The sequence below is a fragment of the Buceros rhinoceros genome, unplaced genomic scaffold (genome assembly GCF_000710305.1).
Source record: "Buceros rhinoceros silvestris isolate BGI_N320 unplaced genomic scaffold, ASM71030v1 scaffold23533, whole genome shotgun sequence".
Lineage (NCBI taxonomy): Eukaryota > Metazoa > Chordata > Aves > Bucerotiformes > Bucerotidae > Buceros > Buceros rhinoceros.
The window spans coordinates 3213-5092 of record NW_010403380.1 but is presented as its reverse complement, the minus strand read 5'-3'; the positions used below and the strand labels follow the sequence as shown (position 1 = coordinate 5092).

The 1880-nt window shown below is 49.6% G+C and overlaps 1 protein-coding gene across 1 annotated transcript; it reads left to right on the top strand.

Moving 5' to 3' along the window:
* Positions 1-207: 207 nt before the first annotated feature.
* Positions 208-1090, top strand: LOC104490685 (mothers against decapentaplegic homolog 4-like; the record flags this gene model as incomplete). Its single annotated transcript, XM_010133006.1, has 3 exons — positions 208-376; positions 601-739; positions 879-1090. Coding segments are annotated over 3 exons (520 nt in total), but the record flags the coding sequence as incomplete, so codon positions are not given.
* Between the last annotated feature and the right edge of the window lie 790 nt (positions 1091-1880).

The following is a 1880-nucleotide window of genomic DNA, read 5'->3' as shown; positions in this document are numbered from 1 at the left end:
ACCCCAGGGCAGGACCCGGCACTTGGCCTGGCTGAACCTCAGCCCTCTGGCTTCAGCCCATCGATCCAGCCTGGCCAGATCCCTCCTGACCCTGCAGCAGCTGGACACGCCTGCCCAGCTGAGGGTGCCCTCGATCCCCTTACCCAGACCATTGGTAGAGGTATTAAAGAGTGTTTGTAAAGAGTTGGAACTGTTTCTGTTTTGAAGGTTGCACATAGGGAAAGGGGTGCAGCTGGAGTGCAAAGGAGAAGGCGACGTGTGGGTTCGATGCCTCAGTGACCACGCGGTCTTCGTTCAGAGTTACTACCTGGACAGAGAAGCGGGGCGAGCGCCAGGGGATGCTGTTCACAAGATTTACCCCAGCGCTTACATCAAGGTTCGTTTGATGGGCCTGGGTGAAAACTGGGGGGGAAACAGCAAAGATTTGGGTCTTGTCAGTGTTGGAGAAGCGTGTTTGTTTTGTTTTTTTTTTTTAAATCCTCAGTTTTGTGAGCAGGTTATGTGACAATGATGGCAGAAAACCCAGGGCAGGGAGTTGGGGAATTCTTTCCTGCGCTGATTGCGGTGAGTTCAATATTACATGTTATTTTATTTTTCAAGGTGTTTGATTTACGCCAGTGTCACCGTCAGATGCAACAACAAGCTGCCACTGCCCAAGCTGCTGCCGCCGCTCAAGCCGCAGCAGTAGCCGGCAACATCCCCGGCCCGGGATCAGTAGGTGGAATAGCCCCAGCCATTAGTAAGTATTACCTTAAAATTGTCCCACGGTGGAAGTTCTTGCACATCCCAGGCCGCTTTCTGTGCCGTCGTGTTCTCTGGGTGCCAGGATGATACAGGACCACATCTGTGACCTCTCACTGGAAACTTCTCCTCTTCAGGTTTGTCGGCGGCCGCTGGGATTGGCGTTGACGACCTTCGCCGCTTGTGCATACTCAGGATGAGCTTCGTAAAAGGTTGGGGACCCGATTACCCGAGACAGAGCATCAAAGAGACGCCGTGCTGGATCGAGATCCACTTACACCGCGCCCTCCAGCTCCTCGACGAGGTTCTTCACACCATGCCCATCGCAGACCCACAACCTTTAGACTGAGACCCCTCCGCCGTGCTGCCGTGGGCCCTTGTATCGTGAGGCTGGTGGATTGTAAAATACGATTCTGTTTATAACCTGAAGATATATTTTACTTTTGTTCTGCTTAAATCTTCTCCAAAACCGGGTTTTAAAAACGCGTTTGCCGTCTTGCTCTTAGCAGAGAGAAACCGAACGCGCGGAATTTGGATTTCAGTTATTTTTTCAGAGCTTCAGTTGTCGTAACACACGGCTCAGGGCTTAAAGCGAACGGCCAAAGCCTTGTAGAGACTTGACAGCGCTGGGTTGGTTCCCTTTGGAGCTTCTCTATGACGGTGATGAGCCTCGCAGGAGCCTTTTGTATGCAGAATATATATTATATATATATTTACAGCTGAAAATTCCTTCCGTTAGTTACAAACTTAGAGCAACTCGAAAATTCCAACCGATTCGTGACGCTCTTTTGGGAGAACAAAAGTTCACTCGTTTCTTTCGTTGACTCTGATTACCAATTTTCCTTCCAGATGAAAACGTGGGAGGGATGAGCCCGACGGCTGTTGGCATTGATGAAAAAATAGGGGAGGAAAAGAAACGTGGCTTTTCCTTCGCTCGTTTTTAAAACGAAGCAAAAAAACCCTTTGGTTTTTATTTATATAGACGCGGGAGTTTTGAAACACTAAAGGCAATGGATACTTTCAGTGCTGGCGCTTGATTTAACCACAACGGGAAGCACCCAAAGTTGCCACCCACAAGCACCTAATGGCAGGAGCGTCTTTTCCTCCCTACTAGCGACTTTGATGATTTTACTCCAACT